We start from the raw sequence: 18,207 nt of genomic DNA, 5'->3' as shown, positions 1-18,207 counted from the left end.
ATGATCATGGCTCACTACAGCCTTGATTTCTCAGGCTTAGGTAATCCTCCCACCTTAGCCTCCCCAGCACTGGTACTACAGGCATGTACCACCACACCCGGCTAATTTTTATATTTTTTTATAGAGACGGAATTTCACCATGTTGTCCAAGATGGTCTCTAACTCCAGGGCTCAAGCAATTTGCCTGTCTCAGCCTCCCAAAGTACTGGGATTACAGCTGTGAGCCACTGCACCGGGTCGGGCAGGTGCTTTTTAACTTCCTTTTGTGCTTGGATTCCTGTGGCACCTTGGTGAAGGCCTTGGATTCTTATAATAAAACCTTTACAGTCAGGCATGATGGCTCATGCTTATAATTTAAGCACTTTGGGAGAACAAGGTGGGTGGATTGCTTGAGCACCAGAGCTCGAGACCAGTCTGGGCAATGTGGCAAGACCCCATCGCTACAAAAATAAAAAGAAAAGAAACAAAGAAATTACCCAGGCCTGGTGCTGTGCACTTGTGGTCCCAGCTACTCAAGAGGCTGAGGTGGGTGGGAGGATCACCTGAGCCTAGGAGGTAGAGGCTGTTGCAGTGAGCTGTGATTGTGCCACTGCACTCCAGCCTAGGCAACAGTAAGAGCCTGTCTCAAAAAAGAAAAAAAAAATCAAACCTTTACATGTTTAAATAAAGCTTATAAGATCACAGAGAAAACCTATGGAAATATGATTATTGAAATATTAAAATTTCAATGCTAATGTAGTACTTTACAAGGACAGTAAGTACAGGTTGAACATCTCTTATCCGAAATGCTTGGGACCAGAAATGTTTCTGATTTTGGATTTTTTCAGATTTTGGAAGATTTGCATAATACTTAGCTGTAGAGCATCCCTAATCTGAGAATACAAAATCTGAAATGCTCCAGTGACCGTTTCCTGTGAGTGTCATGTTGGCGCTCAGAAAGTTTTGGATTTTGGAACATTTCAGGTTGTAGGTTTTTAGAACAGGGATGCTAAACCGGTTCCAAGATCCACCAGCAGACTTGACTGCTGCAATAATTCTGAATAGCGATGGGCATGATGTTTGAAGATACCTGCAACAACTATAGTGGTGGTAATGAAAATAGCTGTGATATTTATTCATGATAAAGTCACAGTAATTGACTATGGAGTGTTGTTTACATTTGTAAGGAAATTCTAAATTTCGATTACGGATTAGTGAAAATAAAAACTTTTTTTCATCCAAATTCATAGACTCGCTCCCCTAAATTTTTCCTAAAAGGCCACCTTGGCTTCAGATTTATTCTTTTTTTTTTTTTCTTTTTTTCTTTTCCTAAAAGGGATTCCCGAAATTTTTATCCACCAGCCATTTGGGAGTCTGGACCCCAGGTGCAGAACCCCTGGGTAGACTGTATGCCATATTTATATGTATGTGGCATTGTGATGTATGTGCAGATCAAATAGAAGAGAGGGTGAACTCTGACAGTCTCTGAATTTAGTCTTCTTTTCTTAGATAAACTGAAATTAAAGAGGCACAAAACTCTGTAAAAATCTGACTTCCGAATTTTTGAGTATCTCACCTAACAACAAAACATTGTATGTAAATACATAGAAGTAGCATTTCAGGACGTTCCCCTGAAAGATCCTAACTTCAAATATTGGGATTGAGTTTAGGCCCCAATAGTCAATTACATAATGATGAAAACTTTTACCTGTATGATTGTAGTATTTGGAATCAAAAACTTGTCAGGCAGCTCTGACACCGGATGGCTGTGATACGGGGTGAATTTCTTCTCAACATCAATTCCATCATCTGTAAAATGAGGTAACAAAAGGACCTGCCTTCAGCTTCATGCCGATGAAATGAAATCGTCTATAAGGTGTTTTCATCACGGTGCTGGCACCTAGCGTTTGTACATTATTTGGTCCTTAGAGACCTACTTAGAAGAGAATTTACTTTGTTTTTAAAAATGCATCAGATCACCACTGGAGAAATAAACTGTGGTATCTGCATACAGTGAATGTTACACAGCAATAAAAACGAACAGTTAGCTACCTACAACCTCAGTGAGTGGTAAGGGCTGACAGCTTCACGAGGATGTAATTTCTTAGAAGCACTTTTCTGTGTTGTATTTGATAGTAATAGTACCTATAAGGTTAAGGTCGTTTTTCCTTGTGTTCTCCTCTCTCCTCCTATCCCCACTCTCCTCCACTTTCCCTGCCTCCCCCACCTCAGTCACTCACTCACATCACCATCTTGTGGTGTCACGTCATGCATTTCAGCTTGTTAGGCTCACAAACATGGGTTTATGTATGTGTTTCTAAGTCCAGAAGCGGTTTGTGGAACCCAGAGAGTATTGAGATACAGGCGTAGTTGATCTAGGCCAGATACCTCATCTATGAAATTAAAAAGTTGGACTAGATTAGAAACTGTCAAACCTCGGTAGGTTTAAGAATCACTAGTAGAACTTAATAAAATGCAATTCCTCCACCAGGAAGTCTGGGTTTGTGGACCCCAAGAATCTGCGTTTTGCCTAGGTTTTCAGCTCCACACAGGGAAGCGCGCATTGAACCAGATAGATTCTAAAGGTGTAGAGTTCAGGTGTAGAGTTATAAATTATAGAGTTTAAATATGATTTAATTGAGCAGTAATTCGAAAGCTTTTTTTTTTTTTGGGACAGAGTCTTGCTGTGTTGCTCAGGCTAGAGTGCAGTGGCACAATCTCAGCTCACTGCAACCTCCGTTTCTCGAGTTCAAGCAGTTCTTCTCCCTCAGCCTCCCCAATAGCTAAGATTACAGGCATGTGCTACCATGCCCAGCTAATTTTTGTATTTTTAGTTGAGACAGGGTGTCACCATGTTGGCCAGGCTGGTCTTAACTCCTGAATTCAAGTGATCCGCCTGCCTCGGCTTCCCAAAGTGCTGGGATTACAGGCATGAGCCACTGCACCCAGCTGGAAGCTTTTTTATTAGGATGATATGAAAAGTGATTGTTGTGAGTAGTAAAATGGTGAGCTCATCCAGGTTGCTGATCCTGTTTTACTTATTTATTTTATTTTTATTTTATGTTTTTGAGACAGAGCCTTACTCTGTTGCCCAGGCTGGAGTGTAGCAACATGATCTCAGCTCATGCAACCTCTGCCTCCCAGGTTCACGTGATTCTCATGCCTCAGCCTCCCCAGTAGCTAGGATTACAAGCGTGCGCCACCATGCCTGGCTAATTTTTGTATTTTTATTAGAGACGGGGTTTCACCATGTTAGCCAGGCTGGTCTCGAACTCCTGACCTCAAGTGATCCTCCCTCCTCGGCCTCCCAAACTACTGGAGATTACAGGCGTGAGCATCTGTGCCTGGCCTTGATCCTATTTTATTTGTGCTTGTCCTCTTCGCAGGCATCTCACTTAGTAGACCATTGATGGGGTTTTTTAACTGAATGTTTGAATTTTTTGAATTGAGAATCAAAGGCTTTAACTGTTGCTTTATGTTGTCTTACCCCCAAAAGGTGTGGTCACTGTCAAAGATTAACACCAGAATGGAAGAAAGCAGCAACTGCATTAAAAGTAAGTTTCTTAGGAATGCAAAAGGCTTACAAAACTTTTTTTTATAGTAAGTTTCTAAGATGTCCATATTCACCTGTGTATGTTTAAGTAATAAGTATGCAGATGGTTTAATGTTCAATGGGAAGCTAGTTGGCATATCAGAGTTGAAAATACTGGTTCGTTGTCAAAATCATACTGAGAACAAGGGGATAATACACACTTAAATGCTTACATTGCCTGTTTTTGTTTATTGTGTTTCCCGGATAAATGACAGTTACTCTCAGCCCTGCCATTTCTGTGAGCTGCAGAGTTCCCTCCATGAGCTGACTTTGATTTCCCTCATCATTGCATTTAGATTCTCTTCTGGTGTTCAAGGCTAAGGCCCTTATTGACTTATTTTGCAAACTGCACCCAGTGCCTTATTACCTTTTTCTGAGTCTGTATGAAGCAGATAATGAGTTCTTATGGAATCTGTTGTAGCGGAAGGAAAAATTGTTATTTCTTTTACATTCCCACAGGATGTTGTCAAAGTTGGTGCAGTTGATGCGGATAAGCATCAGTCCCTAGGAGGTCAGTATGGTGTTCAGGGATTTCCTACCATTAAGATTTTTGGATCCAACAAAAACAGACCAGAAGATTACCAAGGTAAGGACTTTTCCTAGCTACTTCATTCCCCTGGTAGACAAGAACCTACTGTTCTTTAACGAGCTTGAGAACCTGCTCTACCTGCAAGGTTCTCAACCTCATTGTACCTGAATTATCTATAAATGGTACACAGTGATTCCGACACCCTCCGAGTCAATCTGAAGATGAAATGTGTGTCACACAGGTTTGTGTTATCACTTAACGCTTGCTTAGGTCTACGCTACATTAGCAATGATAGAAAATAGTGTTCTGTGCTACTCTCTTATCTTTCTCATTACAGTCACTTGTATTTAATAAAGATCTACATGTATTTTCTTGCTCTAATCTCTCTTCCCTTTACTGTAGGAGAAGGGTCTAACGTACTACTATGGAAAAGGAAAGTCTGTAATTTGAGAGTCTTAGTCTCCTGAACTGTCAATAATAAATGGATACACAAATTCTGTTTTGTAGATAAGTAAATTGTGAGTGTCTGCTGTGAGCCACTGAGGCAACTAAAGATAGAATTCAGGTTCCACCCTCCCAAGACTAAATGTTATTTCAGCAACACTATTCTTCTTTTCTTTCTTTCTTTTTTTTTTTTTTTTTAAAGAGACAGAGTCTTGCTGTGTTGCCCAGCCTGGACTCAAATTCCTAGGCTCAGGCAATTCTCCTACTTCAGCCTCCCAAGTAGCTAGGATTATAGGCACCACACTCTTAGAGAATTGTCCTGTTATTTATTTATTTATTTTTATTTTTTATTTATTTATTTGTTTTTTGAGACAGAGTCTCGCTCTGTCGCCCAGGCTGGAGTGCAGTGGCCGGATCTCAGCTCACTGCAAGCTCCGCCTCGCGGGTTTATGCCATTCTCCTGCCTCAGCCTCCCGAGTAGCTGGGACTACAGGCGCCCACCACCTCACCCGGCTAGTTTTTTGTATTTTTTAGTAGAGACAGGGTTTCACCATGTTAGCCAGGATGGTCTCGATCTCCTGACCTCATGATCCGCCCGTCTCGGCCTCCCAAAGTGCTGGGATTATAGGCTTGAGCCACCGCACCCGGCCTTGTCCTGTTATTTAATTAAGATATCACAAATGGGCCGGGCATGGTAGCTCACACCTGTAATCCCAGCACTTTGGGAGGCTGAGGCGTGTGGATCATGAGGTCAGGAGATTGAGACCACGGTGAAACCCCGTCTCTACTAAAATTACAAAAAATTAGCCGGGCACAGTGGTGGGCACCTGTATCCCAGCTATTCAGGAGGCTGAGGCAGGAGAATGGCCTGAACCCAGAATGCGGAGCTTGCAATGAGCCAAGATCGCGCCACTGTACTCCAGCCTGGGCAACAGAGCAAGACTCCATCTCAAAAAAAAAAAAAAAAAAGATATCACAAACAGATTATTATATTTGAGATAATCAGAGTTGCTACGTTGGGCCAGATCCATGGTGCTAGTAAAAGTATCGGGCGTAATTTGTTTGAAGCTGAAATTATGGCTAATTTGGTAAAGGTTTTTGTTGAAGATGTTATATGGAACATATGAATGACGGAACTTTGTCATCTTAGGTTTTGCTTTATGTGAGCAGTACCAGCTCACAGGTTGGGTGGCAGCATCAGCATCATAGTAAAACAAAGAGTTGTCTGTCATTGGTGACTTGCCTGGGTCCAGCTAATAGAAGGCAGAGAAGACGGGGGTGAGGGGTACAGAATCTGTCGTGTGTGAGCTGGGAAGGCAGCCCGTCCTGTCTGCCTTGCTGCTGGCTTCTCCACACTCCAGCGTCGTAACTAAACTTAGTGTCTTGCTTCTCTGTAAAATGGGGATGTGCAAACCCCATTTTAAGGTACCAGAAGCTTAATTGAAATAGTACACATAAAGCATATGAGACAAATACTTGGTAAATACATGTCGTGGGCAGATCTCGAGGCTGGAGGTCTTGTCTGAAGACAAAGATGTGGCCTTGGACACGTCTCTACTTGCCTCCTCAGCTCCAAAGTTCTAGGGAAAGACCTTTTTTTTTCCCCTGAGTAAACACTTGCTTTTCTGCCTTTGAATAATTTGTTTTAGTTTTCCTCACTTAAGAAAATGTGCATGTTTTTAGTGCAGTCAGTCTGCTGCTGTTTTTATAAATTTAGTTTATTGGAACACAGCCCTACCTGTTTGTCAACATAGTGTCTCTGGCTGCTTTTGCACTGGATCAGCAGAATTGAGTAGTTGCAATAGACAGTGTGGCCTAAAACGCTGAAAAGTTTTTTCCTAGTATATTTCACGATTTGGCATATGTCCGGATAAAGACTTGGGGAAGGGCACTGGTTCAGATGATGGAGATGCCTGACATAGATAAGGAGCAGAGGCTGTTTCATGTTGAGGCCTTGCCCTTCTGTGTTATCAAGTGACATACTTGGTAGGCTCAGCCAGCAATATAGTGCACGATTATCTGAATAGATGCTGAGAGCTGCTGTAGTATATTTCGTGGGTATTTTTGTTTTGTTGTTTGAGATGGAGTCTCGCTCTGTTGCCCAGGCTGGAATGCAGTGGTGCTATCTTGGCTCAGTGCAACCTCTGCCTCCCGGGTTCAAGCAATTCCCCTGCCTCAGCCTCCTGAGTAGCTGGGATTACAGGCGTGCGCCACCACGCCTGGCTAATTTTTGTATTTTTAGTAGAAATGGGGTTTCACCATGTTGATCAGGCTGCTCTCGAACTCTTGATCTCATGATCTGCCTGCCTCGGCCTCACAAAAGGCCAGCCGCCACACCTTAGATCTCTAATCCCAGCACTTTGGGAGGCTGATCCACTTTGGGAGGATCACTTGAGTATAGGAGTTTGAGAAAACTAAAAAAAAAAAAAAAGAAAGTTGTTTTTTTTTTTTTCTGACAGAGTCTCATTCTGTCACCCAGGCTGGAGTGCAGTGGCGTGATCTAAGCTCACTGCAGCCTCCGTCTCCTGGGTTCAGGTGATTCTCCTGCCTCAGCCTCCTGAGTAACTGGGATTATAGGTGCCCATCACCACACCCAGCTAATTTTTGTATTTTTAGTAGAGACGGGGTTTCACCATGTTGGCCAGGATGGTCTTGAACTCCTGCCTTCAAGTTTTCCACATGCCTCCGCCTCCCAAAGTGCTGGGATTCCAGGTGTGAGCCACTACGGCCCTCCAGAAAAGGAACTTTCTAAAGAGATTCTATTAGAACTAATTTTGCCTTTAAACTGAAGACAGCAGATGGCATAGGTTATTCCAGTACTTCTGTGTTAGTTAATAGCCCCTGACTCTCTTGAGCAAATAAGTTATTGATGAACTTCCAAAGACTATTGTCATCTTGCCTCTGTGAGTTTTAATGCAGGTTTGTTAGGTTCAGCTTAACAGTGTTTCAAGCAAGATAGGAAAAAAGAAGCCTGAAATGGTTTCCAGTTACTTGGCTTCAAAACACCTCATACCTAGTTTTTCCATCTTTTCTATCCAGTATTTCACAGAAATAGTTCCTTTTGTATTTGGGAAATTCTCCTGCTTTCCCAGCTAGATTTTAAGCTTCTTATTCACCCATGTCCATGTTTGGTAAACATTTATGAGTTATTCTCATTAGGAGATGGTATTTGAGCAGAGAGTTTTCATTCACACTAACTACATAAAACTTAAGAGGAATCAGGCTGGACACAGTGGCTTGCACTTGTGATCCCAGCACTTTGGGAGGCCGAGGTGGGCGGATCACTTGAGGTCAGGAGTTTGTGACCAGCCTGGCCGACATGGTGAAACCCCGTCTCCACTAAAAATACAAAAATTAGCCGGAAATCACTTGAACCTGGGAGGCGGAGGTTGCAGTGACCCGAGATTGTACCACTGTACTCCAGCCTGGGCAACAGGGTGAGACTCCATCTCAAAAAAATAATAATAATAAAAAGGAAGAGGAATTGGTTTTCCAAGTGTTAAGTCTAGTGCAGAATGCATACTGGGGAGAAAGTTTGTTCTGTCAGAGATACACATGTTGCCAGAACTGTATCACCCGGTGAAGCTGACAGTAAGGTAAAGACACTCTTGGGCCAGGCCAGATGAGGCACTTGCTGAAGGCCGGGCTGAGGACCGCCTACCTTCCATCTCCTGTAGGTGGCAGAACTGGTGAAGCCATCGTAGATGCTGCGCTCAGTGCTCTGCGCCAGCTTGTGAAGGATCGCCTCGGGGGACGGAGCGGAGGATACAGTTCTGGAAAACAAGTAAGACCATAAAATGTCAGTTTTTAATGTGTCATAATTTTGAAGCCAGAGTGTGGATTCCTTGTAAAAGATAGTTGTTTTTTTAAAAGCATGTTAAAGTGGTAAACTTTCAATTAAAGAATCATGGAGGATTGGATCCACTGAACCCAGCCATCCAGCCTGCTCATTTGGGCTCCTCAGAATTGCTGTTGCCATGGCCAGTCATCCCAGGGCCGCTTTCCACTCCTGCAGTCCAAGTACCAGGCCCCTAGATAGGCTTCCTGGGCCCTGGGCTAAAACAGAAGAATGTGAACTTCAGGGAGAAAGAGCTCCAGGGCCAGGAGCCAGGTGCTGGCATCCCATGGCACTTGTAGGTTAAGAGTGGGGATGGGATGGACGGGTTCTCCTCTGGGTAGGCTTTGGCAAACTGTGATGAGACTGGATTACCTCTTGGCCTGTATCTGTGGCAGTCAGCCCCAAATCCATGGAAAATTTTATACAAATGGATAGGGAAGAAGAGAGAGAGAGGAGCAGATTGGTGTTTTAGATGCCCTTGTATGAAATGTGAAGCTTAACACTGATGTTCTTGTGAAAAGACAAACTCGAAGATATATAAATATTAAATGGGCCTTTACTTTTAGGAGACCAGTTAAACTCACTTCTTTATACAGGCTCAGAGCTTACCCAAAGATTTCATGCTCTTGCCTTTTATTTTAAACTTAGACATTTAATGAGCATAGTTGCCTGGCCCCCTGCACTCTGCCTGGCAACAGAAAGCAATGCTGACTGCTTCTTAGATTTAGTACTGAAGAACATTCTTTGAAAAAAGAAAAGGATTAAGTGTTATTTTTAGCTTTGTTGACTGGTAGGGGCTTTGTCTGTGAAAGATGTAGCGGAACATCCTGGGATGAAGCAGCATCTGTACTTGAGTCTGAATTAGAACAGTGTTGTTAAGGTGGTTCTTTGAGCCATGTTGAGGTTTCTTACTAAAAATAGCTGGTGACGGAATTCAGGTACAGGTTATATGTTGTACTGAATGTATTGATAATTATTTGAAAGTAAAAGGCTATTTACCAAGCAAAAATGATAATGCTGAGGAATGTACCCAATTTGAATACAACACTATTTTATTCACTAAAGAAAAACCCTAAAACTTTGTTAAGATGTAGAAGCAGTGTTATTTAAAATAGGAAAAGTATTCTTCTTGGCCAAATTGTTTGATGTTTAATGTCACAAATGACAGGGCAGAAGTGATAGTTCAAGTAAGAAGGATGTGATTGAGCTGACAGATGACAGCTTTGATGAGAATGTTCTGGACAGTGAAGATGTTTGGATGGTTGAGTTCTATGCTCCTTGGTGTGGACACTGCAAAAAGTAAGTGCCTTCTACTAAGTAGTCTGTTCAGCCACAGTGTTTTCAGTACATTCATTAGCTTATTTTGAAAGAGCTGAACTAGATAATAGATCACCACTAAGATCTCTTCCAGAAAAACTCTGACTCTAAGTGAATATTAAACATTGACATTAGTGCCAAGAGCTTCCTCTCTCATATTGCCGAAGATTAACAAGGGACTGGCTCATGTCCGGATTTAGGGGCAGTGGTAGAATGGGAAGCTCATGTGAAGGGTAGCATGGTATCTTTAGTAAAGCCACACACAAAATGTTTTCTAGGTGTGACATAACTGGGGACTGGGCAGAAATGCACAGATCAGTTAAAAAGTATAGGCTGGGCATGGTGGCTCACACCTGTAATCCTAGCACTTTGGGAAGCTGAGGCAGGCAGATCACTTGAGGCCAGGAGGTTGAGACCAGTCTGGGCAACACAGCAAAGCCCCATTTCTACTAAAAATACAAAAAAATTGGCTGGATGTGGTGGCGTGCGCCTGTAGTGCCAGCTGCTTGGGAGGTTGAGGCGCAAGAATCTCTTGATTGTGTGAGGCAGAGGCTGCACTGAGCTAAGATCATGCCACTGCACTCCATCCTGGATGATAGGAGGAGACTCTGTCTTAAAAAAAAGTGTTTGGGCTGCAAGTTAAAATCCAAGTATTTGGCCTGGTGAGGTGGATCACTTGAGGCCAGGAGTTCGAGACCAGCCTGGGCAGCACAGGGAAACCCCATCTCTACTAAAAATACAGAAATTAACAGTGGGTGGTGGCATACACCTGTCGTCCCAGCTATGTTGGAGGCTGAGATGAGAAGATCGCCTGAGCCCAGGAGGTTGAGGCTACGGGGAGCCATGATCGCACCACTGCACTTCAGCCTGGGCAACAGAGAGAGACCACGTCTCAAAGAAACAAAACAAAACGAATATTTTTCTATAGCTTAGAGCCAGAGTGGGCTGCCGCAGCTTCAGAAGTAAAAGAGCAGACGAAAGGAAAAGTGAAACTGGCAGCTGTGGATGCTACAGTCAATCAGGTTCTAGCCTCCCGATACGGGGTGAGTATCCTTATAAGGCTCATTTCATTGTGAAATACATGGTGTTTCGTTACTTCTTCCAATACTCCAGGCTTCCCTATGAGGTAGTAAAGGAGATGTTTAAACCATTTTGTAAGTGAAGAAATAAAGTCACTTTACTGTCATAACTAACAAGTCTTGACACTCAGGACTGTCACCTTTTTTCTCCTAATGTCACACTGCTTCTGTGGTATACTTAATGTGAGGTTTCAGCTTACCCAGACTTACTCATGTTGCTCCTGTGGCTGTTGTAAGTTGGTCCATTTGTTCTAGAGCAGATACTTTGTGTTAATTATATACCAGGGCTTGAATATGATTGGCCTAAACTTCACGGACTGTTAAAACTCCCTGATTGAAAATTGACCTCTGTGAGTCATTCCTTTGAAATCCATGCAGTCTGGGGAATAGTTTTGTTACATTAAACTACTTATAAGGCCAGAGTGGTGGCTCACGCCTGTAATCCCAGCACTTTGGGAGACCTAGGCGGGCAGATTGCTTGAGGCCGGGAGTTCAAAACCAGCCTGACTAACATGGTGAAACCCCATCTCTACTAAAAATACAAATATTAGCCGGGTGTGGTGGTGTGCACCTGTAGTCCCAGCTGCTCGGGAGGCTGAGGCAGAAGGATCGCTTGAACCCGGGAAGCGGAGGTTGCAGTGAGCTGAGATTGCGCCTGTGCTCTCCAGCCTGGCAACAGTGAGACTGCTTCAATTAAAAAAGAAACAAAAGTTACCTATACGGTGGTTTTAGAAACCGTAAGGATTGTTATTTTGTGTTGTGTTAATTGGATTTTATTCTCTGATCTTTTTTTTAATAGATTAGAGGATTTCCTACAATCAAGATATTTCAGAAAGGCGAGTCTCCTGTGGATTACGACGGTGGGCGAACAAGATCCGACATAGTGTCCCGGGCCCTTGATTTGTTTTCTGATAATGCCCCACCTCCTGAGCTGCTTGAGGTAGACCACTTAAATTGCTTATAGTCCAGAAAGCTTTTTTAGCTGATAGCAAGGAACGTTAAAGCAGTCGTGACACACTGTTCATGTTATGCCCTTTCCTTCTTGTTAAAAATACTCTCTTTAAAGTGGTTTTTATACTTTGAAATGGAAAAGAATGTCTGATAAATTGCTTTTCATAACTTATAGCATTAGAATAATTACATTGTGAACAGAAATATGAGCTTCTTAAAGATAGAGTGTATTGAATCACTCTTGCTTATTCTCAAAGTAATAGCACATTTATTGAGTAGCTAATCATGTAACAGACACTGTTCTGGTATCTTTATGTAGTTTGTTTGTTTGTTTGTTTAATTCTCACATGAACACTGAGAGGTAGATAACTGTTTTTATCTCCATTTTATATATGGGGAAATTGAGGCACAGAGCCTCAAGTTTGTATAAACATATAATACATGTAAGTATAATCTATTTAAACAAGTGGCATAGCCAGGCTGTGTCCAGGCATTGTGATTTCAGAGACGTATGTATGTGTGCTAATCCCCCACAACCACCACAGCTTCCACAGGCTTAAGAATCAGTAGCAGAAAAATCACCTCTTAGAGAACATGCCTCTGGGTGTTTCCATACAAGGAAGTAATCCTGGGAGAAATCTTTTCAAAGGAAGTTCTTGTTTATCAGCTTACCTTTGGGTGTTGTATCATGCAGCCTCCTGATCATCCCTTGTCTTCTGAGTCCCACAGATTATCAACGAGGACATTGCCAAGAGGACGTGTGAGGAGCACCAGCTCTGTGTTGTGGCTGTGCTGCCCCATATCCTTGATACTGGTAAGACAGACAAATGATTTCCCTTGGCTGTTCTATGCTAGATGCTCTGAGAGTACTTCCTAAATGGATTAATTTTATGGACTCCTTTACCTTTACCTTTAAAAAACATTTGTCTGTTTAAATCAGGAGCTGCAGGCCGAAATTCTTATCTGGAAGTTCTTCTGAAGATGGCAGACAAATACAAAAAGAAAATGTGGGGGTAAGTTACTGAGCTTATTGTCTCAGTGTCATCTGAACAGGAGATTATAGGGTTTCTTGAGAGTGGGTCCCCCATGTTTTTGTAAGCTGTGTTCCTATGTTTGCTCTGCTAAAATTTTTTTTTTTTTTCTCCTGCCTAGCCTCGCAAGTAGCTGGGATTATAGGTGCGCGCCACCACAGCTAATTTTTGTATTTTTAGTAGAGTCGGGGTTTCACCATGTTGGCTAGGCTGGTCTCAAACTCCTGACCTCAAGTGATCCACCCGCCTCTGCCTCCCAGACTCCTGGGATTACAGGTGTGAGCCACCGCACCCAGCCTGCTCTGCTATGTTTTTATTCAGGATGTGAAAATTTTATCACTGGGAGGAAAAGAAGGAATGAAGGGCTGTCAGCACAGCATGCATTTTTCTCACAGGAATCATGTTTTAAATGGTGATTGGGGTGCCAGGTTAGCAAGCAGACACTGAATGAGTAGTGCACCTGAATTCTAGTATGAACTCGAAGGCTGGATGAGAAAGGGGAACTAGAATTATGTTTCCTTATCCTCTTCTGAGTAAGGACTGGATCTAGGCACATTTTCAAAACAGTGTATCTCCTTCCTATTTTATCTTTTTTTCTGTTTTTGAGATGGAGTGTCACTCTCTCTCCCAGGATGGAGTGCAGTGGTGCAATCTCAGCTCACTGCAACCTCCACCTCCCGGGTTCAAGCGATCCTCCTGCCTCAGCCTACTGAGTAGCTGGGACTACAGGTGCACACCATCATGCCCAGCTAATTTTTGTAATTTTAGTAGAGACAGGGTTTCACCACGTTGGTCAAGCTGGTCTCGAACTCCTGACCTCAGGTGAGCCACCGTGCCCTGCTGCTTCTATATATCTTTTTGCTTCTGGTCCTCAGTATCCATAGCTTTCCCCAGGTACCTAGCGCCCCCTGCTGTCCCTCTCTCGATGACCTTGCTGCTCCTCCATTAGTCCAGCAAATGTTTATTAGATGCCTACAGAATGCAAGAACAAGCTTAATAACCCAAATGATATTGGTGGGATTTCAGGTAAAAGGGAAAATCCATATAGAAACTCATCTTTTGTTTTTTATTTATTTCTCACTCATTCCACAAAATATCTGAAGCGTGATCTTTGTTCTGTAAGATCTTCTAGTTAGATCGTAAGGAATTGAAAAGACATATTTGCCCTATAAACCAGTCTGGTTTTCTAGGTGGCTGTGGACAGAAGCCGGAGCCCAGTCTGAACTTGAGACTGCGTTGGGGATTGGCGGATTTGGGTACCCCGCCATGGCCGCCATCAATGCACGCAAGATGAAATTTGCTCTGCTGAAAGGCTCCTTCAGTGAGCAAGGCATTAACGAGTTTCTCAGGTAATTTGTTTTCTTAGGTTGTTTGTTGTTTTTTCTCTTTGTTTGGTTCTGTCATAGTTTTTTATTTGAAACTAGGTGTATATATAAGCCAGGTAATTAATGGAATTTCAAAATGCAAACTAATTCTAGAGAATTTAGAGTTTTTAAATTGTCTCCCTGTTGTGTTCCTTTTTCCTTGGAATACTCTGCTTGCTGGATGAGGAGAATGCATTGCTGCCCTCAGGCCACCCTGTGTGCCATTCTGTGCATCTGGCCCTGGGCTCTTTCTCATTCTCATAAAGGCCTCATGGGCTAGAGGCAGCCCTGTCTGTCCATCCTCACCCTCATATGCATTGTAATCTCGACCTTGGGTAACTGTGGTTTCCATTTCTGGGCACTTGGCTTTGGAATGTAGTTATTTATTTGAAAATGGGTGTTCTTAAGTGACTCCAACAATGTGCAAACAACATGATAGGTTCTCAAACTCTAAAACAAATATACAGAGCTCTCTACCCTGCTCTGCTTTTCAACTCACCTAATCATCTTTTAGGCAATACAAGGCATTGACCTAAAGAGGTTTTGCTTTCCATTCTTGCTTTCTTCCGTGTTCATTTCTTAGCTGCTGTGTAAGAGATGTTCAGCACACAAAAGGCGGTTGAGAGGCTTGTGATGAGTAATGAATAGGAAGAAGAGCGTGTGAAAGCCTGCAGTGCTCTTGCCGCCAGTCTTCGTACTAGACGCAGAAGTGTGTGTGTGTGCTGTGTGGAGAGTAGGAGCTCCAAAGTCAGGCACCTCAGTCCCAGCTCTGCCTTGAGTAGTGAAGTGGGAGGCATGGAGGAACTCTGCGAGATCAGCTGCTTCAGCCTCTGCCCAGGGGTAGACCGTGGCTCCTTCTCTCCCAACTCTTACTCGTAGTTGGTTAGTATGGTTAATGGGTATTTTCTTTTCTTTTCTTTTCCTGAGACAGAGTCTCGCTCTGTTGCCCAGGCTAGAGAGCAGTGGTGCGATCTTGGCTCACTGCAACCTCCACCTCCCAGATTCAAGTGATTCTTGTGCCTCAGACTCTTGAGTAGCTGGGATTACAGGCGCCTGCCACCACACCCACCTAATTTTTGTAAAGTAGACATGAGGTTTCACCAGGTTGGCCAGGCGGGTCTCGAACTCCTGACCTCAGGTGATCCACCCGTCTCAGCCTCCCAAAGTGCTGGGATTACAGGTGTGAGCCACCACGCCTGGCCAAGGGGGTGTTTTCATTAAGAAGTTTATGGGGCCAGGCGTGGTGGCTCACGCCTGTAATTCCAGTACTTTGGGAGTGTGAGGCAAGCAGATCACTTGAGGCCAGGAGTTCGAAACCAGCCTGACCACCATGGTGAAACCTCGTCCCTACTAAAACTACAAAAAATAAGCTGAGTGTGGTGGCATGGGCCTGCAATCCCAGCTACTTGGGAGGCTGAGGCACAAGAATCACTTGAACCCAGGAGGTGGAGGTTGCAGTGAGCTGAGATCGCGCCACTGCACTCCAGCGTGGGCAACAGAGCGTGACTTGGTCTCAAAGAAAAAGAAGTTTGTGGACTGCTTAAGTTTGTGATTGTCATAGAGTAGTATTTATTAAATCAGGAAGTCAGAATGTGAATATAAATATATCATGTAATTTTTTTTCTAATAATACGTTTGTTTATTCTAGCCCATTGGTGCCATAGATTGTTAGTCTAGCTCCATTATTCTAGGAGTTGTTTGGTGAACTCTAAATATTTGTGCCCACAGTATTTCTAGCTCTGGTTTCCCAACAGCCCGATTACACCAGGTCTGGTATGTTTCAAGTACTGATGTTTCTACACATATGCACCCCGCTGTCTGCCATCCCACTGGAACCAGTCGTGTCACTGCTGATATGCTTCCTCTGTACAGGTTCACAGCAGTCTTACAAAACTCACAGGCAGCCCATGTCCTGGATCAACTTTGATAATTATTTATGTACTTAATTTGTATTTCAGCAAATGCTCTGCTATTTTTAAAAACTTACTGATAGCAGCTGACTGTGTCTGATGCGGGGGCTTAGTTGGGAATGTTGGATCTGGTTGTAGTGCTGTCCGTGATTAACCAGGTAATGTTCTCGAGGTGTTTCTCAGGAATGCACTGCAGCAAGAGAAGAAATGTCTCTGCACAAACAAAGTAGGCAGACTGTTATTTTTAAAGTTGTTTATTCTTCTGCACCAGCAGTCCATAGTAAATGTGTGTGTGTTTTGGTCATTTTTCCCCAAGGGAGCTGTCTTTTGGGCGTGGATCCACGGCACCTGTAGGAGGCGGGGCTTTCCCTACCATCGTTGAGAGAGAGCCTTGGGACGGCAGGGATGGCGAGGTGAGTGCCTGGGAGGGAGGCTGTGCGGCCAGCAGTCCTGGTTTACTGTCTTGAGGCTGTGCATCTCTGCACCTGGAGTCAAGTCCTCTCCATCAGACCTCAGCCCTGGTGCAGCCGTGGACCTTTCAAGAGGTTCTTCTCTGAAGACCCTTCATCTTCCTTATCACAAGTTTAAGTGCTGCATGTCATTTGATATTCTTGACAGCCAAGACACTTTCCAGTAGTCAGGTTGCTTTCCTGATTATTACCTTAAAGTGAACATTTAACCTGGAATTCATTGACTTTATCTTAGAAAAACAGAAAATGGTAGCTTTGAAATTAGCACTTATTTCTGTACTGTTGTGTCCCACCCTCCTCCAAAGGACATGTTCGGTGGCTTCCAGTGTTAAAACAGTGAGTGACGTGATGTCGAAATGTTTCACCTGAGTTCTTAGCTTTTCCTTCCGTATAATCGTAGGTACGAAGGTCAGGGTAGGGGTCAGACTGAGGAGAACCTGGATTGTAAGCAGGGGTAGCTCTGCAGAGTTGCTCCTCTGTGAAATGAGATGTTGACCTTCCAGGGCGTCCCCTCTGCAGATCTAACAGTGGTTTTCTGTCTCCCAGCTTCCCGTGGAGGATGACATTGACCTCAGTGATGTGGAACTTGATGACTTAGGGAAAGATGAGTTGTGAGAGCCACAACAGAGGCTTCAGACCATTTTCTTTTCTTGGGAGCCAGCGGATTTTTCCTAGCAGTGAAGGGACATTGTCTACAATCAGATGACTCTCCCAGTGGCCTTTTAACCAAGAAGTAGTACTTGATTGGTCATTTGACAACACTGCAACAGTGAACTTTTGCATCTCAAGAAAACATTGAAAAATTCTATGAATTGTTGTAGCCGGTGAATTGTATCGTATTCTGTCACATTAATATTTTGAAGAAAACTCGGCTGTCGAAACATTTTTCCCCCTCTCTAACTGCTGCTTGAATGTTCTTGGAGGCTGTTTCTTACGTATGGGTTTTTTAATGTGATTCCTTCATTTGAATATTAATGGCTTTTTCCATTAAAGAATAAAATATTTTGGATAATGCCGATAAATGTATGAAATTAGTATCTACATCATAAATTCAGAGTGATGTTTAGCAGGAAATTAATATTTTGAAGTGATACACAGATGTCTTTCCTCCCCCATAAACTTTTTTAAACAAAAAACAAGATTTCTTTGCTTCAGATGGCACCATCAGTGCCCCCCACAACAGAGATTTTACATGGAAACCGGGCTCATGAGCACTGATTTCCCGCCCAATATTTGTCTTTGGGCTGTCTCTAGTGACTAATTATTAAGGAATCTAGCTGGTTATACGGTGCAAGGCTTTCTGTGTTGTTATGAACCTCAGAATAGCCATTGAGACATGAAATACAGCAGCAGGTTACCAATGCGAACAGGTAGTTCGCATTTATGTAAAACATTCAGAAAAATGAAGTTTTGAATTTGTTAGAACCTTCAAAGGACTTGAGAGCATTTTATTGTAACTTAAAAAAAATAAATACAACTGTCACTAACTTTTGTGAGCAATTTCTCTGAAAAAAAATCTTAGTTCTGTAAGACATTTGAACCATTCTCTGGCTAAAGGAAAGAGGTGTCTAATAGTCTGCACGAACATGAGTCAGAGGTGCCAGCTGGCCTTTCTAGTCGAGAAGACTAAGGTCAATATGGAAGTAGACATAAGGAAAATAGTCTTGGTTATTGAGTTGCAGTCCCGGGATCTCCACAGATGC

At 43.1% G+C, this 18,207-nt stretch overlaps 2 protein-coding genes across 4 annotated transcripts in view; one reads left to right on the top strand and one right to left on the bottom strand.

Moving 5' to 3' along the window:
* PDIA6 (protein disulfide isomerase family A member 6) overlaps window positions 1-17,991 on the top strand; it is a 27,799-nt gene extending 9,808 nt beyond the window's left edge. The window contains exons 3-13 of the mRNA XM_030920701.1: window positions 3,476-3,533; window positions 4,031-4,157; window positions 8,222-8,328; window positions 9,551-9,681; window positions 10,628-10,742; window positions 11,578-11,718; window positions 12,459-12,543; window positions 12,670-12,742; window positions 13,951-14,109; window positions 16,351-16,447; window positions 17,051-17,991. Coding sequence (XP_030776561.1) covers window positions 3,476-3,533; window positions 4,031-4,157; window positions 8,222-8,328; window positions 9,551-9,681; window positions 10,628-10,742; window positions 11,578-11,718; window positions 12,459-12,543; window positions 12,670-12,742; window positions 13,951-14,109; window positions 16,351-16,447; window positions 17,051-17,119 — 1,162 coding nt within the window. The 3' untranslated portion in view covers window positions 17,120-17,991. The remainder of the gene's footprint in view (window positions 1-3,475; window positions 3,534-4,030; window positions 4,158-8,221; window positions 8,329-9,550; window positions 9,682-10,627; window positions 10,743-11,577; window positions 11,719-12,458; window positions 12,544-12,669; window positions 12,743-13,950; window positions 14,110-16,350; window positions 16,448-17,050) is intronic.
* Window positions 16,273-18,207, bottom strand: part of ATP6V1C2 (ATPase H+ transporting V1 subunit C2) — a 63,309-nt gene continuing 61,374 nt past the window's right edge. For 2 of the 3 annotated variants that reach the window (XM_010379670.2, XM_030920700.1), the window contains one exon: window positions 16,273-18,207. In XM_010379670.2, the coding sequence (XP_010377972.1) occupies window positions 18,118-18,207 (90 nt within the window). In that variant the 3' untranslated portion in view covers window positions 16,273-18,117. The other variant, XR_004054240.1, reaches the window with a different exon arrangement.

Source organism: Rhinopithecus roxellana, chromosome 17 (genome assembly GCF_007565055.1).
Source record: "Rhinopithecus roxellana isolate Shanxi Qingling chromosome 17, ASM756505v1, whole genome shotgun sequence".
Classification (NCBI taxonomy): Eukaryota; Metazoa; Chordata; class Mammalia; order Primates; family Cercopithecidae; genus Rhinopithecus; species Rhinopithecus roxellana.
Note: the sequence above shows the minus strand (reverse complement) of the source record. Positions and strands in the feature narration are given on the sequence as shown.